This window comes from Haliotis rufescens, unplaced genomic scaffold (genome assembly GCF_023055435.1).
Source record: "Haliotis rufescens isolate VD_foot unplaced genomic scaffold, xgHalRufe1.0.p SCAF_4, whole genome shotgun sequence".
Classification (NCBI taxonomy): domain Eukaryota; kingdom Metazoa; phylum Mollusca; class Gastropoda; order Lepetellida; family Haliotidae; genus Haliotis; species Haliotis rufescens.
The window spans coordinates 62,258,500-62,283,239 of record NW_025964112.1 but is presented as its reverse complement, the minus strand read 5'-3'; the positions used below and the strand labels follow the sequence as shown (position 1 = coordinate 62,283,239).

Sequence of the window (24,740 nt, the reverse complement as noted above, 5' to 3'; positions counted from 1 at the left end):
AGCCTTGGTGTTGTCACATAAGAAATACCATTGTTTCCATGACGTCCAGCATCAAACGGTCTTGGTATCGTCACCTACAGGAAATATCATTTGTTTCCATGACGTCCAACATCCAACGACCTTGGTGTTGTCACATATAGGAAATGTCATTGTATCCATGACGTCCAGCATCCAACAGCCTTGGTGTTGTCACATAAGAAATACCATTGTATCCATGACGTCCAGCATCCAACGGTCTTGGTATTGTCACCTACAGGAAATATCACTTGTATCCATGACGTCCAGCATCCAACGGTCTTGGTATCGTCACCTACAGGAAATATCACTTGTTTCCATGACGTCCAACATCCTACGGCCTTGGTATTGTCATCTACAGGAAATACCACTTGTTTCCATGACGTCCAACACCCAACGGCCTTGGCATTGTCACATATAGGAAATACCACTTTGTTTCCATGACGACCAGCATCCTACGGCCTTGGCATTGTCACATACAGGAAGTACCATTTGGTTTCCATGACGACCATCAACCTACGGCCTTGGCATTGTCACATATAGGAAATACCACTTGTTTCTATGACGTCCAACATCCAACGGTCTTGGTATTGTCACCTACAGGAAATACCACTTGTTTCCATGACGTCCAACGTCCTACGGCCTTGGCATTGTCATCTACTGGAAATACCACTTGTTTCCATGACGTCCAGCATCCAACGGCCTTGGCATTGTCATCTACAGGAAATACCACTTGTTTCCATGACGTCCAACATCCAACGGCATTGGTATTGTCACCTACAGGAAATACCACTTGTTTCCATGACGTCCAACATCCAACGGCCTTGGTATTGTAATCTACAGGAAATATCAATGTACCGCCGTGACGTACAAGGCTAAAAAGTCTCCTGTCACTATTTAAGGCTAAGATCCGTGTAAGTACGAAGCATTATAACAGTCATTTCGTAGTGAGAGGATGTCGGTTGTTTTTGTTCAATTACTGCGCGACTTTCCTTATGAAGGCGAGGTGGGGTGAAAATTATTGCACTTATATAGCGACGTGCAACCACGTGTGTGTGTCTGTGTCTGTGTCTGCGTCTCTGTGTGTGTGTGATTGTGTGTCTGTCTGTCTGTGTCTCTTTGTGTGCGTATGTGTGTGTGTGTGTAGTTGTGTGTCTGTCTGTCTTTGTCTCTTTGTGCGTGTGTGCGTGCGTGCGTGCGTGTGTGTATTTGTGTGTGTGTGTGTGTCTGCTTGTACTAGTCCGGAATAATGCCGATTTTATAATGTTCGCCCACTGATATACCATGCGGCAGTTTAACATGAATACCCCACTCAGACACTATATACTGACTCCTAGCCGACCAGTCCTTGTCTTAGCCCCTTATGCCGAGCGCCAAATAAAGTCTTTTGGTATGACGCAGACAGGGGTCGAACCCCGACGTTCCGCTCTCCGGGCAGATGCTCTATCCACTGGACCACGTAGGTGGTATATTCTTATCAAGAACTTCTGTAGAGCTGCTGATATTTCCGGAGTCGACTGCAAAGAGCACAGGGCAGTGACGGGACATTTCCGGAGTGTCCTGTGTAGACCACAGGGCAGTGACGGGACATTTCCGGAGCGTGCGGGGACACAGGGCAGTGACGGGACATTTCCGGAGTGTTCTGTGTAGACCACAGGGCAGTGACGGGACATTTGCGGAGTGTTCTGTGTAGACCACAGGGCAGTGACGGGACATTTACGGAGTGTTCTGTGTAGACTGCAGGACATTTCCGGAGCGTGCAGGAACACAGGGCAGTGACGGGACATTTCCGGAGTGTTCTGTGTAGACTGCAGGACATTTCCGGAGCGTGCAGGGACACAGGGCAGGGACAGGACATTTCCGGAGTGTTCTGTATAGACCACAGGGCAGTGACGGGACATTTCTCTCTCCCCTCTCTCTCTCTCTCTCTCTCTCTCTCTCTCTCTCTCTCTCTCTCTCTCTCTCACACACACACACTCACACACACACACACACACCTAGTAAGATGACGTCACAAGAATTATTTACGATACCATACTTAATGTCAAAGGACAGGATACGTAGCGACGACGTAAAGGGACGCATGTTTTTCGTAGGTTCAAACTGATAGATAACTAGAAATGAGACTATAAACATTAAAAATAAATGATGTCTTTGACGCAGTTGATTGACATGGAGCTGTATAATCCGCTAACTGGGGTCACAATGTGAAGGGTCAAGGTCACCTTGTGTATGTTGAGTGAAGTAGGTTAATATGAAACATAACACTTGGCAATATAGTTTCACATGGTACATTATCACTTTAATGGGAGGTGATCATTGGAGGCTGCTGGACTAATGTGTTTATACACATATCAAGAATCTGATCACGGGCGTGGCGAAATAACTCACACAAGGCGTGTATCAATAATTTGATAAGAAATCGGTAGTTATTATTGCCAAATATGTTTTTGACCGCGTGGCTGATTTGTATATTTATGTGAAATAGTCCGTAATTGACAAAAACGAGAGCAATAAAGGATACTGGTGGATCCAGAAATAGGACTACATCAATCTGTGCACAGACTTGTGGCGTTCCCTTTGATGTGTACATACAAAATGGTGGGTGTATGGAATCTTCTCAAGGCATTACACTCCCCGTTGTTAGTGTGATGTTTTGTATTTGTGATAGTTAACTGTTTCGTGAACCATATTACGGCCAACTGCCACACCCGACCCATTATTTCATAGTATATTCATGTTTTTAACGAAAGTGTCCGCAGGGCTGTAGGTGTGTCTGGTTGAAAACATATTTATGTTCCGAGTTCTCTGCCTTCTAAAAGGGTTAGCATTAACAAAGCTTGTACGGGAGTGTCCAATTTTAACAAATGATAATCAAAGGTGACGAATGTTTTGAAATATTTCCCCTGATAACAATATTTCACGTGTTTAACTATTTGTGTAATCAAATGTTAGTTAATCAAAGGTGACGAATGTTTTGAAATATTTCCCCTGATAACAATATTTCACGTGTTTAACTATTTGTGTAATCCAACGTTAGTTAATCAAAGGTGGCGAATTTTTTTTTTTAATATTTCCCCTGATAACAATATTTCACGTGTTTAACTATTTGTGTAAACCAATGTTAGTTAATCAAAGGTGACGAATGTTTTGAAATATTTCCCCTGATAACAATGTTTCACGTGTTAAATGTATTTGTATTTCGCTTTCACTGATGTCTGCACCTCTCAAAGGAGTGAATCACAATTACACGCCGAGTCTTCTTCCTTGCCGAATGACTGTAACCCCTTCTCACACCAACGTGAATACAGTACAACTAGGTCAGGTAGCACATTGTAGCGACCTCGGACCTCTACTTTGAAATCTACCCGTAATAGTGTACACCACTGCATCACACTGTCTCTCCAATAGAGCCACAATGTGGGGCTTTACCATGATGAAAATTGATGCACTGTACGTCTTCCTCAGACAGGGGCGGAGCTTAAAGTTCAGGTGCACGCGCGGGAAAACACGGTAGCGCACACGCGGCCAGGCTAAGGAAAGGGAAGGGCGCCAACAGTATTTTTCTACCACGCGAGCACACTCATTGAAGTATATATTTTGAATGCCTGAAATTAGGCATACAGTGAAATGTTATTGATTAAGGAATGCGAATGCAGTTAATGCTATGACAGCCTATAATTTCTTGTACCTATCTATGAGCGCGTTCAGTGTATATTTAAAATCACGGGGGTTCATTCCTTCTCCTCGACGTTTTGCGCTTATCAGTGCACGAACTAAACAAAGTGGACCAAACCACAGTCGGCAAAACCATTCCCTATGGTCGAGCGAGCTTTTAAGAGCAAACGGGATGAACCGGAGGATTGTTTTAAACTTGCGCCAGATTCCCAGTCTGCATTCAAAGCTATTGGGCCGAAACGCTAGCAAGGATGTTTTACTATTGAAACTCAGTACAGCTAACTTTATATATAATTTTCTGAAATCTCCTCATTGTTCCGGCTCGAGTGTCGCGTGGCCAGGCGACTGCACATAGACTTATTATGAGCATTTGACTTATGTTTCTTTGTGCCTGTCAACCACTTAGGTATTTTCATCCGAGATTTAATGGAGCCTAGAAGCGCGCATCCTCTAATGATATACCTCGCTCGTGCTCTATAACGTTGTCTGTGTGTGTACAGGATTACTTTTTGAGCGCACCTGAGATTTGAAAGAACAATAGCTCGTTGTTTGCCGAAATGATAATATTAGCAGCGGGTACTGAGACGTATCTCTGCCGGGGGAATGTTTTTAACATCAAAGTTTTGTCTGACTTTCTATAATGCAGGTGAGCATCAAATGGGTTTGACACGTCACGTTCAGCGTTCGTCACGTTCAGAAAGCCGACATAATGGCAAAGGTTCCACATGGTTCTCACAGTGTAGAATCGATTGAGACCCTTGTATCGCATCAAACATTTACCTCGTTCCAACTCACCAATTCTTCAAAGATGATTTCGTTTTCTATTTCTATTTATCAAAGTCGCGAAATCTTTAATCATGACATACCAGGTGTTAGCATAAGCGAATTATCACCATATAAAAATAATGTGTATGTTAGTAACATTAGATTATGGTTGACATCAGTATTAGTACCATTCACGCATATAATATCAGGGTACATATAATATGTTTATTATTTCGATTAATCAAACATGCTACCTAGCATAGGCTTAATATTAGTTTCCCAAATGTATTCCACCTGTTGTCCGGGGACACGTGACATTCTCCTCCTTGTGTAATACGAAGGACTTTGATGAAAGGTTCTCCCCCGATGTGAATCCAAAGCAGCAGGTGCGCGTTGCAACAGGACGCAGTTTATTTGCAGATTCGTCTTGGCGCTTCGTGTGTGATTTGATGAGTGTCGGAAAATCCACTGTACACGAAGCAACCTCGGAGCATATCGCCGTAGTTGCTTGTTTGTCTGTGGGGAAGTCTTGTCGTAAATCTATCCACTTTTCCGATGTCCAATAACCACTCCTCTCCCTGCCGCATCCGATTACGACAAGGGCTGGCGGGAGACAAATGTTTTAATAATCACGAGTCGAGGTAGATTTCCCCTTGAATAAAGATCCTCTCTTCCTCACTATCTTTGAATAGGAGCCTCACAACGAACATGTCATCTGCAAAAGCATAGTGTCATCTTTCGGTCGCCATCTTGCAAGAGCCGGTTTCCTAGGCCATGGACTTGTGAGTTGGACAATGGGCACTTTCTTCTATTGCACAAAGCAAGACTGTGTGGCAACGTGATTAATTGGTGGGGGGGACACCTACTGTAGATATATTGTGTGGGACAGACATTACGGATAGATATATCTTGGCGATAAGCAAGCCTTGGTAATCTAGATCGTCAGTTTGTCAAAACACAAGGGAGATAACTCGGGAGATATAGATTGACTGAAAATGGGGAGGCATGTATCCCTTTTACAACTATGAACAACAAAACGATGATGTGGTATATGTGTAATATGACGCCGTGTAGTGTGGAAAGCCTAAACCGTCTTTGCTTCAACACTTCATAGCCTAACAAAGAAACTAACACGGGCTCTAAATATGGCACATGTCGAACTGATGTGGACGCCAACAAATCTTGCATGGGACTGTGTGTGTAGAGGGCGATGGGGACTTGTGGCGTCAAACAACCTGGTTCGATTCCAAGATTTATTCGTAGTTTCTATCCCCGTCATATTTTTTGGATGCTGGGATATTGCTGGGATATAGATGGCATATTGCAAGAATATAGCTGGGATGTTGCTGGGGTGCTTAGATATTGCTGGGATATAGCCGGAATATTGCTGAGATGCTGGGATGCTGGAATACAGCTGGGATATTGCAAGGCTATAGTTGAAATATTGCTGGGATGTAGCGGGAGTATTGCAAGTATATTGCTGGGATATAGATGGAGATAACGGTGAAAAAACTGTGATATAGCGGGGATATACTGGGATAGTGCTGAGATATAGCTGGGATATTGTTGGGATATAGCGGGTGTATTACTGGGATATAGCTGGGATATAGCTGATATATTGCTGGGATATAGCGGGGATATTACTTGGATATTGCTGTGATATAGCTGGGATATTGCTGTGATATAGCTGGGATATTGCTGGAATATAGCTGTGATATAGCGGGGATATTGCTGTGATGTAGCGGGGATATTGCTGGGATATAGCTGGAATATAGCGGGGATATAGTTGGGATATTGCTATGATATAGCTGGAATATAGCAGGGATGATTCGAAAAGGTGCGAAATACCCAACTGAAGTAATTTTCAGTTGAGAAGATCGAGACCTTGGGTAATCACTGGTACATCGGATATTTGATATTCACACAGCACGCAACGGCAAAGCTGGACCAACACGCTGTACCAGCAAGTTGGATCCACGTAACCCAAACAACACTATCGTCCGCTTATCTAACGTCTCATCATGAGTGAATTTAGGTTAACTCCGCTTTAAGGAGTATTTAATAAATATATCGTTGTATCGCATAATATGTATGCAGATCTTAGACGTGTGCCCCTTTGGTGAGTCTGGTGCCGATACATTTAGAAACAATCAGGACGAACACGGATTCGAAGTACGATCATCGGTTTGTGGTACGTCTGGGGGACGCGACATCGAACCGAGGCGCCTTATACCCCGATCACATGCGCCTCCATACATATGTGTGTATATGTGCATACGTGGGTAAAATTACACACGTGAGTATACTCGTCATGTGAACGCGTTTACTCATGAGTGTATATTTACACCAGGAGCATATTTGCATCATGTCTGGAGCAGGTGCAAATGAGAATGTAAATTATGTTAACGTCAGAGGATGATCTAATTAATATATCTGATGATTTGCCAACACCAAACAAATTGTCAACAGTTCTGTATTCTTAAGTTTACGGGGGCGGTCGGGTAGCCCAGTGGTTAAAGCGTTCGCTCGTCACGCCAAAGACCCGGGTTCGATTCCCGACATGGGTACAATGTGTGAAGCCCATATTGGTGTCCCCCGCCGTGATATTGCTGGAATATTGCTAAAAGCGGCGTCAAACCATACTCACTCACTCACTCTTAAGTTTACGCTATTCAGTATACAGCATTACGCACTTTATGTCGACATCCTGGGCTGGGCGGACGGTGTTTTCTTTGGGTTTCAAGGAGTCAAAACTTTGTGTACAAATTAAATCAAACACATGTTGCTTCATGTGAAGATTTCGGTAAAGTAACTAACCCTCTTCTCATTCAACTTTGATTGGTAAACATTCTGTTTTATGTTAAAACTTTTAATAAAAGTGGTGAAAAAACTGATGAATATATGCGCCTTACACCATTTACAGACTTTATTTACACACCTAAGTTGATTTAAATGTGAACGCATAGTACATTTACATATACACACGTATGTATAGTTACACATGTGTAGAATTACTTACGTGAGTAAATGTTGTGCATGTGAACGGGGTATTAGCGTTTCCATCGCTTTGTGGAACGGGGCCCTGGTTTGTTTGGAACCCGGTGTCGTAATCTGTTGTACTTAGAAAGGATGTCTTGTTCAACGTTCAGCTGCGTTGGACTACAGTAGGTAGCAATAATGTTAAGTTCATCTCGGACGTATATATATTATATCTGTAGTGGCGATGACTTTACGTGATGCTGGTATATAAATGTAGTGTCGATGACTTTACGTGATGCTGGTATATAACGGCAGTGCCGATGACTTTACGTGATGCTGATATATAACGGTAGTGTCGATGACTTTACGTGTTGGTATATAACGGTAGTGTCGATGACTTTACGTGATGCTGGTATATAACGGTAGTGTCGATGACTTTACGTGTTGGTATATAACGGTAGTGTCGATGACTTTACGTGATGTTATATAATGGTAGTGTCGATGACTTTACGTGATGTTATATAACGGTAGTGTCGCCGCTTTACGTGTTGGTATATAACGGTAGTGTCGATGACTTTACGTGATGCGGGTATATAACGGTAGTGTCGATGACTTTACGTGATGTTATATAATGGTAGTGTCGATGACTTTACGTGATGCTGGTATATAACGGCAGTGCCGATGACTTTACGTGATGCTGGTATATAACGGTAGTGTCGATGACTTTACGTGTTGGTATATAACGGTAGTGTCGATAACTTTAAATGATGTTATATAATGGTAGTGTCGATGACTTTACGTGATGTTATATAACGGTAGTGTCGCCGCTTTACGTGTTGGTATATAACGGTAGTGTCGATGACGTTACGTGATGCGGGTATATAACGGTAGTGTCGATGACTTTACGTGATGTTATATAATGGTAGTGTCGATGACTTTACGTGATGCGGGTATATACGGTAGTGTCGATGACTTTACGTGATGCGGGTATATAACGGTAATGTCGATGACTTTTCGTGATGGTATATAATGGTAGTGTCGATGACTTTAAGTGATGGTATATAACGGAAGTGTCGATGACTTTACGTGATGCGGGTATATAACGGTAGTGTCGATGACTTTAAGTGATGATATATAACGGTAGTGTCGATGACTTTACGTGATGCTGGTATATAACGGTAGTGTCGATGACTTTATGTGATGCTGGTATATAACGGTAGTGTCGATGACTTTACGTGATGCTGGTATATAACGGTAGTGTCGATGACTTTACGTGGTGGTGGTATATAACGGTAGTGTCGATGACTTTACGTGATGCTGGTATATAATGGTAGTGTCAATGACTTTACGTGATGCTGGTATATAACGGTAGTGTCGATGACTTTACGTGATACTGGTAAATGACTGTAGTGTTGCTGACTTTGGAGTAACGTTGCGGACATTCACCCCCTTAGAGGAAAAAATATATAGCCCGCATATTATGTGCGCTTCACAATGACGTTTGGGCGCTGTTTCCCATCTTCCCATGTTCGTGGCGGCATGTTTGTTTGTTGTTTTAAATCGAAAATAAAGACATATCTGGGCCTGACAAACAAATATGTAATATCATGAGCAATGTCCCACGCTCTCGGACATTACGTGACTCCTTTCCCTTCCACTCCACTCCACTCCTCTCCGCTCCGCTCCACTCCACTCCACTCCGCTCCACTCCGCTCCACTCCACTCCACTCCACTCAACTCCGCTCTCCGCCCGCCCAGCCTGCCCCGTCCCTACCCGCCTCTGTCCGCTCTACTCCACTCTACTCCACTCCACTCCACTCTCACCCCCGTCACATCCCGCTTCACTCCACTCCGCTCTCCGCCCGTCCCGCCTGCCTCGTCCCTACCCGCCCCTGACCACTAATCCACTCCACTCCACTCTCAGCCCCGTCACATCCCGCTCCACTCCACTCCACTCTCCGCCCGCCCCGTCCCTGACCACTTTACTCCACTCCACTCTCAGTCCCGTCACACCCCGCTCCACCCCGCTCCTCTCCACTCCGCTCCACTCCGCTCTACTCCGCTCCACTCCTCTCCACTTTCAGCCCCGTCACACCCCGCTCCACCCCGCTCCCCTCCGCTCTACTCCGCTCCACTCTCATCCCCGTCACACCCCGCTCCACCCCGCTCCTCTCCACTCTACTCCACTCCACTCTCAGCCCCGTCACACCCCGCTCCACCCCGCTCCACTCCGCTCTACTCCGCTCCACTCCTCTCCGCTCTCAGCCCCGTCACACCCCGCTCCAGCCCGCTCCTCTCCACTCTACTCCACTCGACTCTCAGCCCCGTCACACCCCGCTCCACCCCGCTCCACTCCACTCCGCTCTACTCCGCTCCACCCCACTCCACTCTCAGCCCCGTCACACCCCGCTCCACTCCGCTCCACCCCGCTCCACTCCACTCCGCTCTACTCCGCTCCACTCCTCTCCGCTCTCAGCCCCGTCACACCCCGCTCCAGCCCGCTCCTCTCCACTCTACTCCACTCGACTCTCAGCCCCGTCACACCCCGCTCCACCCCGCTCCACTCCACTCCGCTCTACTCCGCTCCACCCCACTCCACTCTCAGCCCCGTCACACCCCGCTCCACCCCGCTCCACTCCACTCCGCTCTACTCCGCTCCACTCCACTCCACTCTCAGCCCCGTCACACCCCGCTCCACCCCGCTCCACTCCACTCCGCTCTACTCCGCTCCACTCCACTCCACTCTCAGCCCCGTCACACCCCGCTCCACCCCGCTCCACCCCGCTCCACTCCACTCCGCTCTACTCCGCTCTACTCCGCTCCGCTCCACTCCACTCTCAGCCCCGTCACACCCCGCTCCACCCCGCTCCACTCCACTCTGCTCTACTCCGCTCCGCTCCACTCCACTCCACTCTCAGCCCCGTCACACCCCGCTCCACCCCGCTCCCCTCCACTCTCCTCCACTCCACTCTCAGCCCGCCCAGCCTGCGCCGTCCCTACCCGCCCCTGTCCGCTCTACTCCACTCTACTCCACTCCACTCCACTCCACTCCACTCTCAGCCCCGTCACATCCCGCTCCACTCCACTCCGCTCTCCGCCCGTCCCGCCTGCCTCGTCCCTACCCGCCCCTGACCACTAATCCACTCCACTCCACTCTCAGCCCCGTCACATCCCGCTCCACTCCACTCCACTCTCCGCCCGCCCCGTCCCTGACCACTTTACTCCACTCCACTCTCAGTCCCGTCACACCCCGCTCCACCCCGCTCCACTCCACTCCGCTCCACTCCGCTCTACTCCGCTCCACTCCTCTCCACTTTCAGCCCCGTCACACCCCGCTCCACCCCGCTCCACTCCACTCTACTCCACTCCACTCTCAGCCCCGTCACACCACGCTCCACCCCGCTCCCCTCCACTCTACTCCACTCCACTCTCAGCCCCGTCACACCCCGCTCCACCCCGCTCTACTCCGCTCCACCCCACTCCACTCTCAGCCCCGTCACACCCCGCTCCACCCCACTCCACCCCGCTCCACCCCGCTCCACCCCGCTCCACCCCGCTCCCCTCCACTCGCAGATGCTGGGCCGCCTACATGCTGTGCGGTTCTAATGAACTTACAAGTAGATTTGCATTTTCTGTTATGCGGTATTTGTATAACATTTCTTTAGGCAATTTGTTGAATAATGATTCACTATTGACACAATTCTCATAATATTTGTATACCTACGGTGTTGAAATTCATATCATATAATTTAAGAATAACACTGTACAGCAATTCAAGAAATGTTTCAGATCAACACAATGATTATCGTTCAGTCTTTCATCTTATTATCTCGGAGACCTTTAGAGTATCTTGTAAATGTGTTATTTACAAAAATATTCAATCTAATGGGCGTTCTTATGTGTTGCAGAAATTCTGCAGTGATGCATCTTTGAATGTATTCTGTTGTCGTTAAATGTACTTTGATGTTTGCATAACAAACACAAAGAAATAACAGGTGTATGCGTTATGAAGATGAACACACGAATACTGTTTAGCGCATTATGAAATTTTGCTTAGATGTCAATTAAGAAATTTCAGGGTTAAGACCCAACAAACAATATGTTGTAGACTTCATAGAGGACCCTCTCCTGGCCCACACGCGTGGACAAGTATTAAATGGTATTGAAATCCATTGTGAAGTTCGTTGCACCACTGATTTACTTTACGCCTGAACTAATCGCACGCCTTTGTCACGCATAAAACTCCCTCTCGAGGCATAGTTACGTTACACGCCGAGTACGTGAGTGATATGGACATTTATCATCCAAAACTGGCTTCCTCAGGAGATATCGTTTGGGTGAGTTTAAGCAAATGTAGGTGAGGATATCTCGCCTCATGGGCAGATCAGTTTTAAGCAAGTGTAGGCCTGATGGGCACAGCTGCGTAAACCAAATGTAAGCAGGATATATTGCTTAATGAGTAAGATTAACTGTAGGCTGTGTTACGCAGCTGTAGGCAGGATATCTCGCCTCATGGGAAGAGCATGGTCAGAGCAATGTAAAGAATCTGTAGGCAGGATATCTCGCCTCATGTGAAGAGCCGCGTAAAGCAACTGTAGGCAGGATATCTCGCCTCATGGGCAGATCAGTTTTAAGAAAGTGTAGGCCTGATTGGCACAACTGCGCAAACCAAATGTAAGCAGGATACATTGCTTAATTAGTAAGATTAACTGTAGGCTATGTTAAGCAACTGTGGGAAGGTTATCTCGCCTCATTGGCAGCAGTTTCAAGCAATGGGAAGACAGTGTAAAGCAAATGTAGGCAGGAAAATATCGCCTCATGGGAAGAGCATGGTCAGAGCAGTGTAAAGAATCTGTAGGCATGATATCTCGCCTCATGGGCAGAGCAGTTTTAAGCAACTGTAGGCAGGATAGTATCGCCTCATGGGAAGAGCAGTGTAAAGCAACTGTAAGCATGATATCTCGCCTCATGGGCAGAGCAGTTTTAAGCAACTGTAGGCAGGATAGTATCGCCTCATGGGAAGAGCAGTACAAAGCAAATGTAAGCAGCATATTTCGCCTCCTGTGAAGAGCAGTGTAAAGCAACTGTAAGCATGATATCTCGCCTCATGGGCAGAGCAGTTTTAAGCAACTGTAGGCAGGATAGTATCGCCTCATGGGAAGAGCAGTACAAAGCAAATGTAAGCAGCATATTTCGCCTCCTGTGAAGAGCAGTGTAAAGCAACTGTAAGCATGATATCTCGCCTCATGGGCAGAGCAGTTTTAAGCAACTGTAGGCAGGATAGTATCGCCTCATGGGAAGAGCAGTACAAAGCAAATGTAAGCAGCATATTTCGCCTCCTGTGAAGAGCAGTGTAAAGCAACTGTAAGCATGATATCTCGCCTCATGGGCAGAGCAGTTTTAAGCAACTGTAGGCAGGATAGTATCGCCTCATGGGAAGAGCAGTACAAAGCAAATGTAAGCAGCATATTTCGCCTCCTGTGAAGAGCAGTGTAAAGCAACTGTAAGCATGATATCTCGCCTCATGGGCAGAGCAGTTTTAAGCAACTGTAGGCAGGATAGTATCGCCTCATGGGAAGAGCAGTACAAAGCAAATGTAAGCAGCATATTTCGCCTCCTGTGAAGAGCAGTGTAAAGCAACTGTAAGCATGATATCTCGCCTCATGGGCAAAGCAGTTTTAAGCAACTGTAGGCAGGATAGTATCGCCTCATGGGAAGAGCAGTACAAAGCAAATGTAAGCAGCATATTTCGCCTCCTGTGAAGAGCAGTGTAAAGCAACTGTAAGCATGACATCTCGCCTCGTGGGCAGAGCGGTTTTAAGCAACTGTAGGCAGGATAGTATCGCCTCATGGGAAGAGCAGTACAAAGCAAATGTAAGCAGCATATTTCGCCTCCTGTGAAGAGCAGTGTAAAGCAACTGTAAGCATGACATCTCGCCTCGTGGGCAGAGCGGTTTTAAGCAACTGTAGGCAGGATAGTATCGCTTCATGGGAAGAGCAGTACAAAGCAAATGTAAGCAGTATATTTCGCCTCATGTGAAGAGCTGTGTAAAGCAACTGTAAGCAGGATATCTCGTCTCATGGGCAGAGCAGTGTAAGGCAACTGTAGGCAGGATGTAGGTGTCAAAGCCGTTCATTGACAGCAAGACAGTAAAAGGTGCACTCTAGCAATTGAGACGCTGTGTTGTGAATATGTTAACAGAAATAACGAACGATGAAAAGGACCTGTCAAAATGACAAATTGTGTAAATACACATTTTACAATATTTCATTCATGCGGTATTTGGAATGAAATAAAGCTTTCGGGCAGTATTCCAATACAGCTGGTCTCCTCGGGGATGTTATAGAAGCAAAAGAGGAGAGGTTGGCGGTGGGGGTGAAACGTATGCACCACTCAACTTGCTGCATGAGCGGCTTGGGGTGGGGAATGAGGAGAAGCAAGGGGGGGGGGGGGGGGGGGGGGGGGTAGCACTTTTTGCACAACACACAGGACTCAAAAGTATGTATTTAACTTTCTTCTGTAAGATTTATTATGAATACTTAATAGGCAAATGGAACTTTTTATGGTGTTTTTGCACTTTCATAAACACGGAAATATGCCAGCATGGGAACAGAATCCAATAAACGTTTATTACATGTTTATCATATCTCTGCCTGTAAACAGCTGCTAGCAATGGCATAGGTGTTCCTTTATGCGATCCACACAATGGCATATGTCAATGTACATGACGTTGGTTTGTTGTTTTACGCCGCATTCAGCATAATTCCTGCTATATGACGGCGGTCTGTAAATAATCGAGTCTGGACCAAACAATGCAGTGATTGATATCATGAGCATCGATCCACGCAATTGGGATCTATGACATCCTTCAACCAAATCAACGAGCCCGACCACCCGATCCCGTAAGTCGCCTCTTACGACAAGCATAGTCGCCTTTTACGGCAAGCATGGGTTGCTGAAGACCTATTCTACTTCGGATTTTCACGGGTCAATGTACATGACGACACTAGCAGACACTAGAAGACATAAACATCCACTAACAAACGCTAGCCGACATCAGATACTTACATATACTACCAGACACCAGACACTAGCAGACATCAGACACTGACAGACACTAACAGAAACTAGCATACATTGACATACATAAAAAGACACTACCAGATATCAGACACGTAGATATAGTAGCAGACGCCAGAAACTACCAGACATCATATACTAGCAGACACTAGCAGACACTAGCAGACACTAGCAGACACATCAATAGATGGGGATGAAGGGGAGCAAGAGTGTTAGAACGTTTAAGACAACACACAGGACGTTATAAGTCTGACACTGACAGACGTCATCAGACACTAACAGACACAAACAGACATCATCACACACTAACAGATACAAACAGACATCATTAGACACTAACAGACACAAACAGACATCATTAGACACTAACAGACACAAACAGACATCATCAGACGCTAACAGACAGAAATAGACATCATCACAGACTAACAGACACATACATCATCAGACGCTAACAGACGGAAACAGACACTTACACACATCAAGTGACAAGGACAGACACTGACATGCACAAACAAACACTGACAGACATCATCAGACACTAACAGACACTGGCAGACACTAACAGATACTGACAGACACTAACAGACCTTAACAGATTCTGACAGGCACTGACAGACACTAACAGACACAAACAGACACTAACAGACATTATCAGACACTAACATACACTGACAGACACTAACAGATACAAACAGACACTGGCAGATATCATCAGACACTAACAGGCACTGACAGACACTAACAGACACTAACAGATACTGACAGGTACTGACAGACACTAACAGACACCAACAGACACTGACAGGCACTGACAGACACTAACAGACATCATCAGACACTAACAGACACTAACAGGCACTGACAGACACTAACATATACTAACAGATACTGGCAGACATCATCAGCCACTGACAGGCACTAACAGGCACTGGCAGACACTAACAGACACTAACAGACACTAACAGACACCAACAGACACTAACAGACACTAACAGATACTGACAGGCACTGACATACACTAACAGACACAAACAGACACTGACAGGCACTGACAGGTACTGACAGGCACTGACAGACACTAACAGATACTAACAGGCACTGACAGACACTAACAGGCACTGACAGACACTAACAGATACTAACAGATACTTGCAGACATCATCGGTCGCTGACAGGAATTGACACTCACTAACAGGCACAAACAGACACTGGCAGATATCATCAGACACTAACAGGCACTGACAGACACTAACAAGCACTGACAGACACTAACAGACACTAACAGACACTAACAGATACTGACAGGCACTGACAGACACTAACAGACACTAACAGACACCAACAGACACTGACAGGCACTGACAGGTACTGACAGGCACTAACAGACACTAACAGATACTAACAGGCACTGACAGATACTAACAGGCACTGACAGACACTAACAGGCACTGACAGACACTAACAGATACTAACAGATACTGGCAGACATCATCAGCCACTGACAGGAATTGACACTCACTAACAGGCACAAAGAGACACTGGCAGATATCATCAGACACTAACAGGCACTGACAGACACTAACAGGCACTGACAGACACTAACAGGCACTGACAGACACTAACAGACACTAACAGATACTGACAGGCACTGACAGACACTAACAGACACTAACAGATACTGACAGACACTAACAGACACCAACAGACACTAACAGGCACTGACAGACACTAACAGACATCATCAGACACTGAAATACAGGAATTGACACTCACTAACAGACACAAACAGACACTGGCAGATATCATCAGACACTAACAGGCACTGACAGACACTAACAGGCACTGACAGACACTAACAGGCACTGACAGACACTAACAGACACTAACAGATACTGACAGGCACTGACAGACACTAACAGACACTAACAGATACTGACAGACACTAACAGACACCAACAGACACTAACAGGCACTGACAGACACTAACAGATACTGACAGGCACTGACAGACACTAACAGACACCAACAGACACTGATAGGCACTGACAGACACTAACAGACATCATCAGACACTGAAATACAGGAATTGACACTCACTAACAGACACAAACAGACACTGGCAGATATCATCAGACACTAACAGGCACTGACAGACACTAACAGACACAAACATACACTGGCAGATATCATCAGACACTAACAGGCACTGACAGACACAAACAGACACTGGCAGATATCATCAGACACTAACAGGCACTGACAGACACTAACAGACACTGACATACATGTGGTGCTAGCTGTGACCAGACCATGTCTCGGTATTTTAATGAAACCTCTCACACTTGGTTCTGGCCGGAAATCCCCATCTGTCAGGACTGATAGCAAGCAGCGGAAACAGTGTAAAGCCCTCCAAATAGTCATTGTCTACTGGTCGGATATTTAGTTACTGTACAAACACGAGGAACTGCCTATTGTCCACGTTGATGTGTTCATTGGGCCTCAAATACATAATGTTGAAGCAAAAAGGAGAGAAGAATGCCTGAGGTTAATCCTCGTAAATGACAACCACTTCAGTTTCTGCAACAATATGTGCTTACGTTACGTAAAATGAGTCCTCGGCAATTCTTTTATATCGTGCGTGACGTGCGTGTAGATTTAACACTATTGCAGGATATATTGAAATTGGCAGAGCGAGGGGTTATCTATATGAACAAAACTCTATGAGACTTTGTATATAAAACCACCATTAATATGAAAATGGATATTCCGAAACATCTTTTACGTTAATTAAAGGAAGACCACATTGGGGCCAGTTGGCAGTCGTGGGAAGTTTGAGTCAAGTAATTCAAAACCATTTTTGTTTGTCTTCGAGCTCAAACTTTATCGCATTTATCAATCTTAAAGTTAATGAACACATCAATCACACAGAAACGTGACACTAATTGCAACCTCTGGACATAGGCTGATAATGAGTTGGAAACCTTGCAGGGTTGCCCTGATTCCATCACCCTTCACACCCAGAGGAATCTGTTTCGGCCAATAATCGAGACTGGTTATTTTCTGGCATTGAAGTGTTATATCCACATTCATGCTGTTTACATAGGGAATTTTACCAGAGTGTCTTTTTATGTCAAATATATAAACACGACTCAATAAAAGGTAATACTTCCGAGGTTTGCCCGAGGAGTTTTAAACTTTTATCAACGAGTGTTGACATATTTGACATCATAAGACACTCGGGTGAGATGACTATTTATCACCTAACATCATCCCTCAAGCTTTTTCAATTTGTAAACAGCAATAAGCCGCCTTTAGTGTAAAATGTACTGCTAACCAGCTTCAGTAGTAGAGACATCAGTGATGTCATTTGATTGTGACGTAACCGACGGCGTCACAGTGGTGATGCGATTTATTTCAGCGATGTTTCTTAGGAGATTTCGCAGTGGAGGCCAGTTTGGGATAACTGCATTTTCCTGCATTTTGCCTAAAAAAACGTCATACAAGTTTATGAGGTTCGATTAATATGATTCTGTTATAGTCACTGAATAATAAAACTACAAGACGAAAACCCTGCCGAACGCCTATCTAATGGCAGGACACATTAAGTGAAAACTTTAAGCAGCAACATAGCATCCCTCACACAAGACAATGAGCAGACAAAATGAAAGAAACAAATGGACAAAAAATACTCATGAATCAGTGTAAAGATATGACACCAGGTGTTCGTGATACCAACATAATGTTTTGTTGTTTAACCCCACACTCAGCAATATTCCACCTACATGACTGCGGCCTGTAAATTATCCAGTCTGACAAGCCCGTGATTGATATTATGAGCAACGTCCAACGCCCAGTCACCGATCTTGACCACCCGATCCATTTAGTCGCATCCAGGGGGCACGGGTGGCCCAGTCGTCTAAGGCGCCGCGATTCACTGTGCAGAGTTGCGTCCCTTGGGCACGCCAGAAACCTATGATTTTGGTTTCAAATCCCGGTTCGCCCCAATTATGTTTCTAGGTTTGTCAGCACCATACCCGTGCTCGTTGGTTTCACCGAAGTGGTAAACGTCTTAGACCTGCATCACTTCGGGCTTTCCTCCCACATTAAGCTGACACGCCGCGATATAACTGGAATACTGTTAAAAGCGGCGTAAAGCCCAACTAACTCACTCACTCACCAGTCGCCTCCAGTTCTAATCAGCAGGATGTTCACCGAGTAGTAATGTCAAAAGTAAGCAGTAGTTTGTCAGCATGCATACCCTGCTCCTAGGGTTCAAACAATTCCATTCTTGCTTTCCAAAAATATTCACTGATAGTGAGTGAGTTGGGTTTAACGCCGCTTTTAACAGTATTCCAGTTATATCGCGGCGTGTCAACTTAATGTGGGAGGAAAGCCCCAAGTGATGCAGGCCTCAGACGTTTACCACTTCGGCGAAACCCACGAGCACGGTGCTGACAAACCTAGAAACATAATCGGGGCGAATCGGGATTCGAACCCACAATCATAGGTTTCTGGCGTGCCCAAGGGACGCAACTCTGCACAGCGAATTGCGGCGCCTTAGACGACTGGGCCACCCGTGCCCCCATTAACTGATAACAGGCTCGTAGTCCTCGTATACAAATATCAAGAAAATAGTACGTGTCCGACTCTAACAGTGTCATTGATATGACCTTCAGCAGATTTATACTAATAAAAAAATTCAATTTTGGGGTAGGGGGTAGTAAAGATATTACACCAATGAGCTTTTACATGTGATTTGTCACATTTAACGAAAATTATTGATAAGGCTGAGACTTTAATCTACATAACAAATGATACAATGTGTCAGCAAAGCCATTTATTTCCACTACAAGTGCGGGCCATTGTTCGGAATCAAAACGCAGGCATGGCCTTTTTCTCAAAAAGTTGCGATTGAAATTAATATGTCTCGCTCCCAGCAGCGTCTCTGTTGTCACGGCGAATGTACTAGGTTTCCTCTTTGTTCGTGAAACTACTTTCCATCACACTTCATTGTCTCGTTAATTCTCTACCAGCACGTCAAAGGCTGTGATTATTCCTAATTAATACAAGCTTCTAAAAAATCACTGCCGTGTTTCAGTTTCAAAATCAATAATTTCACACTTTTGTGAAAAGGATGTTTTTCACCGAATGATGAAATCCGCACAGATAATTATAGGTTGTTGGGCTCCATACACGGAGATCCGATGTCACGTACCCTCGACAATGCACTTAGGGGCCATCTCAAAATGTAACCGAGTTTATTTTATCACCATCAACGCTGTGTAAGGGCGAGACGCCCTGACATGACACCACGAACTAAAAAACCTAATTCATCATAAAAGACACTTTGCTGCCGTTGTTTAAATTGTGTCTCTGTGGAAGCAATAATATTTTACACATCACGTTTACAGTATACTATGACGATAGGTTACTTTCGAAGACAAAAAAATGTAATTAATATTTCGTGCGTGTAATTGGAAAAAATATAATCACGAATGCCATTCAGGAATTTCCTTTGTTGCAAACAAGCCTTCTTTGAAAAATAACTGTCCGGGACAAGGACAGCCATGCTGATGATGGCGACGACGCCCCATTGAGGTATTTCCGACAACCATCTTGGATTTGGGTGAATGGATTCTCAGCATCCGTCTTAGGAGCAAAAAGCCCACATTAAAGAAACATCAGTTTTGAGATTCAATTATGTATAATTCAGGTGTAAATATCAACCAACGCACTCGTTACATCAGTTTGGTGTCAAGGAACCATCCGTGTTTGATGGTGGCTAAAACTGAAACAAACAAGAAGTGGTTATTCCATGGTGATGTATTTGATACGGGTATCACAGTTGTGTTTGAAACCTTAAGTCTACAGTGTTTCGGCAACTTTCAGTATAGTACCGTTTTGATACCGTTCGTACTCTTTTGTTTAAATGTAATTATCAAGTGTATATTTTCTTTTCCCGACAATCTAAATTTACTGGTCAGTTACCGTAAAAGGAAGAGACGGCAATATTTATCTGTGAGTGTACTTAAAATTATCTTCCCCTCCCTACTGTTGGTAATTTCTAATTTTCCATTAACATTTCCCATTGCTTCTTTGTTTGTTCTTAATGTGCAACCGTCTAGCGACACTCCATTTTTCTTTCACGAAAATGGTATAATTTAATTATTCTTTTCCCTTATATGACCTTCCTTATTCTTTGCAATCTACAGATAAAGCTTCACGTTGCGAGCAAAGACACTTACGACTGTTTCTGTTGCTATCTGACTGTAACCAAGCGGGTAAACACTTTCGCGAGAAAAGCAGTGTAAACGACAATATGGAAATCTGTATTTTGAAATATTGATTGTCATGATAATGTGCAAGACACCATGGGTGTAATTACAACAGGGCATGCCCGGATGTAACTCAATGGTACTGTACTGACCTTGTACATTGAAGGTCAGAAACCTGTTCATGTTTTTTTTATTGTTTAACGCCGCACTCAGCAATATTCCAGCTTTATGACGGCGGTCTGTTTATATATAAATAATCAAGTCTGGACCAGACAATACAGTGATTGGCATCATGAGCATCGATCCAAGCAATTGGGATATGATAACTTGCATCAACCAAGTCGCCGAAGCCTGACCACCCGATCCCGTTAGTCGCCCCTGACGACAAGTATAGTCGCCTCTTACGGCAAGCATAAAGACCTATGCTGAAGACCTATTGTAACCCGGATGTTCACGGGTCCTGTTCATGTTCCACCCAATTTCCTGTTCTGGTTTCACCGCGAAGGGACGTGTGTTTGCAAGATATAGAAGTGTGTTACCTGGACAAACCATACATCCTAAATGTCTATTATAAAACCTGCAAACCTGCGTTGTCATATGGCTTACGATCTATGAGTTGCTTGGGTTAACGACATTTTTAACAGGTTTTTAACAGTTTTAACATTTGATTTCATTTCGATCAGGTGAGCCCGCTGATTGCAAACTTTGAAGGAAACTCACGTGCTGGCACTGGATCCTAACACGTATAAGGGAAGTAATAGCGAATGACGGAACAATGTGCTCTGCGTTGCGTCATATACACAGTTGAAGGGGACGTAGGAACGTTAAGGTACCATATTGTTTTCATCTGAAAGTTGCTAAATCAGCTAAAACTTGCCTTTGTATCACGAATATACAACAAAACGTATTTAGTCAGCAGAATTTACAGTAGAGTCACAAGACTGCCATCACATGAATATAATTGAACATAATTGATTCATATCCAGTAAAGATAAGAAAGCATAATTGCATAATCATCACACCCACATAAACATTACTTGCATATAACAATGGGGAAATCCGATGCGCCTTCGGGGTATTTGAAAAGCTGACTCAGCACTATTGAAAAACAACAACCGTGACATACAGGTGTACATCAGTGTAAACATTGTGTGGGCGGTTCCGGTGATTCACAAATAATCAATATCTCGTGACTTACACAGGATAATCAAGGGAACAATTATGGATCTTGTTTCTGTAAAACTGTCTAAATATAGACTCCTCCGCCAGTGTTCAAAACTGTGTTAAATTAAGCGTTCAGTTGCCATTAGAGTCGGGTGTTCCCAGTGACGAGGTTGGACACGGATACATACTGTCAACTGTCGTTGTGTTGATGACGCATAACAAAGAAATGTGCCCTGATGAGGTGTCGGGGGGGAGGTGAGGTGAAATGGGGGCTCAGGGTCGCGTTCAGGACGATTGCACTCATATTGCGACGTGTGCGCGCGTGCGTGCGATGTGTGTGTATGCTATATGTAGATTATTGTAGATTAATACATCTTTTTTGGTGCTTGCCCACTGAGATACCATGCCGCAGTTTAACATGAATACCCTACTCAGACACAGTATACTGACTCCGTGACCACCAGTCCTTGTTTTAGCCCCTTAATGCAGAGCGCCAGGCAGGGTAACAACATGTATAATCTTTTAACGTATTTTGATGTGATGCGGCCAGGGATCGAACCACCGACCTTCCGCTCTCCTCCGAACAGGCGCTCTATCCACTAGACCACGGAGGCGGTCGATGAGGTGCCGGAAAGAATGCTGACCAACCACGCGGTATTTCGAGAGGGGTGCGAAAAGGTAGTTTAGCGGTCAACTGGCCTAGCTTAGCAAATTCAGTTCAAATCATAAAAGCCCGCATTGTTTGTCTAAAACTCTAGTTTGATGCTCCTTAGTCCAGCAGTTGATAATTACCGTACTTCCTCTTTTAGGCGTGCGGGCGTTGCCTTTGCTTTTATTAGAGGCCAGCATCTATTCGGTTTAATATTGACACAGTGGCAACTCACTACCTTCCCGAATCTAGGATTGTACAGTCATACAAAGGTTACAATTACAGCAATAGTTCTTATCAATGACCCGGCGTCAATTGTAGGACAACCGGCGTTTAATATAGGAAATACGGTGCCCTGGTTATACGGAGGCTTCTCAGTTTCCCATGCATGGTCCTAAGTACATCAACTGTATATATATACCTAGGGCGGAGAGATGGAGGGAAGGGCTCTCTGTGGGAGTTCAATGCGCAGGGAACTGCAGTAGAGTGTATCAATAAGTCAACTAGGTTGATCAACAGTCTGTCTAGGGTTTTATACCGTGTATTTTAAGTATATATCCCCGTGTTCGGAGTTTTCGGACGCTTAAGAAACATTCGTAGTTTTCTCGCTAATCACAAGAACAACCGTAAAACGTCTCACTCACTCACTTATAAAAGACAACTCTATCTTCAAATCAAGCCATCACTTCATTGGGTAGGACGCTACGTGATTCTAACGATTGCGAATTAATTTTAGACAAATGAGATGACAAATTATAGAGTAGACAAGGTTTCGCAGTTTTAGCTCAATAAGACGGCAGTAAAGCAAATGCGTTTTTGAAGGTACGCATGTGAATGTTGTCAAAAACAAGATGGTATATGTTTATCGCCTACTATTCGATTCTTCCTCATTCCATTCCTCAACCCCTAACCCTACCCTACCCGCACCCCCCTTCCGATCACGCCTCCTCTGTGTTCGATCCAACCATCCACCTTAACAGCTCATGCATGTTAGGAAAGTCAAGTTTGTGTATGAAGCACTTATATTACTTCTACCACCCCCACCCCCTATCCCCCACCCCCACACCAACCCCCACCCCCACACACTTTCCAATCCCTTCCTGTTAGTATAGACATGCATATACACAAGGGAAGCCGGTGTCTTTGATGTCGACATAGACGGACAGTTAACCAGAGGTCATCAAGTGCACACATTCCGGAGAGACCTCGTGAATGAACGTCAAAGAATCGGGGCGGGGCGGTTTCCATTCAAGTTGATCGGAATGTGTCCTTCGCAGAAATTAACTCTAGATGTGAGTTTTATTAGGTGGTTCAGTGTTTGACAAGCCACCGATAATATGCTCCGAGGAGGGTATGTCTCTCCCTCGGCCATTGTTAATAAAGAAGTGGAGAGAAATGACAAGACGTTGTTGCTTATATCGACCCTGGGGCACCTCTGTCTAGCAACTCGAATATCGCCTGGCATTTGTCATACTTCGAGACCGGTGGAATCATCCAGGAAACATTTAGAGTATGGTTCATCTTGAATTCCACAATAACATCCATCTTTTTCTTCTTTCATACCGACCCGTGAAGATCCGGAGTAGAATAGGTCTTCAGCAACCCATGCTTGCCGTAAAAGGCGACTTTTTTGTCGTGAGAGGCGACTAACGGGATCAGGTGGTCAGGATCGCTGACTTGGTTGGTGCATGTCATCGTATCTCAATTGCGTGGATCGATGCTCATGATGTCAGTCACTGCATTGTTTGGTCCAGACTCGATTATTTACAGAATATTGCTGAGTGCGGCGTTAAACAACAAACACATCCTTCTATATCGGTATAACGCGTATTGCTCAGTAAAGGAATTGTCAATGTAATATTTCACCACAAATTAAATATTGAGAACTGGTATATCTAAGATGGGTGAAGCGGATGATGCATCAATAAGACGAGTAGGTGAGAGAGCTCAGGATAACGCCACGAGAAACAATATGACGACGTGAACATGAAAAACTGCACCCACGTGACGACTCCAGCCAGAGAGCGGAGGACGGTTCCACCACGCCGCGACATGACAGACAGCGGACACTTTAATTCACCGATCTTTAAATATCCTAATGATAAAGCTTTAGCTTAATCTGAAACATCTG

General features: G+C 44.8%; 1 protein-coding gene across 1 annotated transcript; it reads left to right on the top strand.

Annotated features, from left to right (window-relative positions):
* Positions 1-8,295: 8,295 nt before the first annotated feature.
* Positions 8,296-11,649, top strand: LOC124116759 (proline-rich extensin-like protein EPR1). Its single transcript, XM_048381609.1, has 4 exons — positions 8,296-8,314; positions 9,196-10,081; positions 10,187-11,031; positions 11,546-11,649. Exons 1-4 carry the CDS (start codon positions 8,296-8,298, stop codon positions 11,647-11,649), a joined length of 1,854 nt encoding a protein of 617 aa, XP_048237566.1.
* Positions 11,650-24,740: the final 13,091 nt, after the last annotated feature.